Source organism: Acanthamoeba castellanii, assembly GCF_000313135.1.
Source record: "Acanthamoeba castellanii str. Neff unplaced genomic scaffold scf7180000084747, whole genome shotgun sequence".
In the NCBI taxonomy this organism is placed as follows: Eukaryota; Discosea; order Longamoebia; family Acanthamoebidae; genus Acanthamoeba; species Acanthamoeba castellanii.
Window position 1 is genome coordinate 79,937 of NW_004457396.1, and position 528 is coordinate 80,464.

The 528-nt window shown below is 62.6% G+C and overlaps 1 protein-coding gene across 1 annotated transcript in view; it reads left to right on the forward strand.

Annotated features, from left to right (window-relative positions):
* ACA1_187610 (uncharacterized protein) overlaps positions 1–394 on the forward strand; it is a gene marked incomplete at both ends in the record, with an annotated part of 2,910 nt that extends 2,516 nt beyond the window's left edge. The window contains 2 exons of the mRNA XM_004337829.1: positions 208–246; positions 373–394. Coding sequence (XP_004337877.1) covers positions 208–246; positions 373–394 — 61 coding nt within the window. The remainder of the gene's footprint in view (positions 1–207; positions 247–372) is intronic.
* Between the last annotated feature and the right edge of the window lie 134 nt (positions 395–528).

Here is a 528-nt window from a genome sequence, read left to right on the forward strand (position 1 = left end):
GCCAACGTGAGCAAGGGCAAGCACCCCTCGGTCGTGTTCGGTGATTGGGAGGTGCAGACGAAGGTGACCAACCGAGGGGGAAGTACTCCATGGTGCAGCGCCTGCCCTACGGTACTCGCCCGCCCGCCCGTCGCTTTCCTGCTTCGCTCCCATTTGCCTCACTNACCCCGGGTGCCTTCCAGGCTCGGCCCGCCCGTGGTGGTACAGGAACACAGTGAGCCGCGGGGTTGTCGGCCCAGATCCCAGGTACAGCTGTCGCGGCACCACACACGCACACGCACACGCACGCACACGCACGCACACGGCGCACACTAACTGACATGGGGTGGTGTGTGGTGAATGCACACACGCAGCCTCTTCGAGCCCAACCAGAACGTGGGTGTGCCACCGGTGACCGATTCTCGCCTTCCGGAGGAGCTACATCCGACCGCCACCGGCGGCCGGTATGCTCGTGTCATCGTTCATCGAGGGAAGACCTGGACGAGGCGCCCTCAGAGGGTTTCTCTTTACGATTATTAATCTCAATAT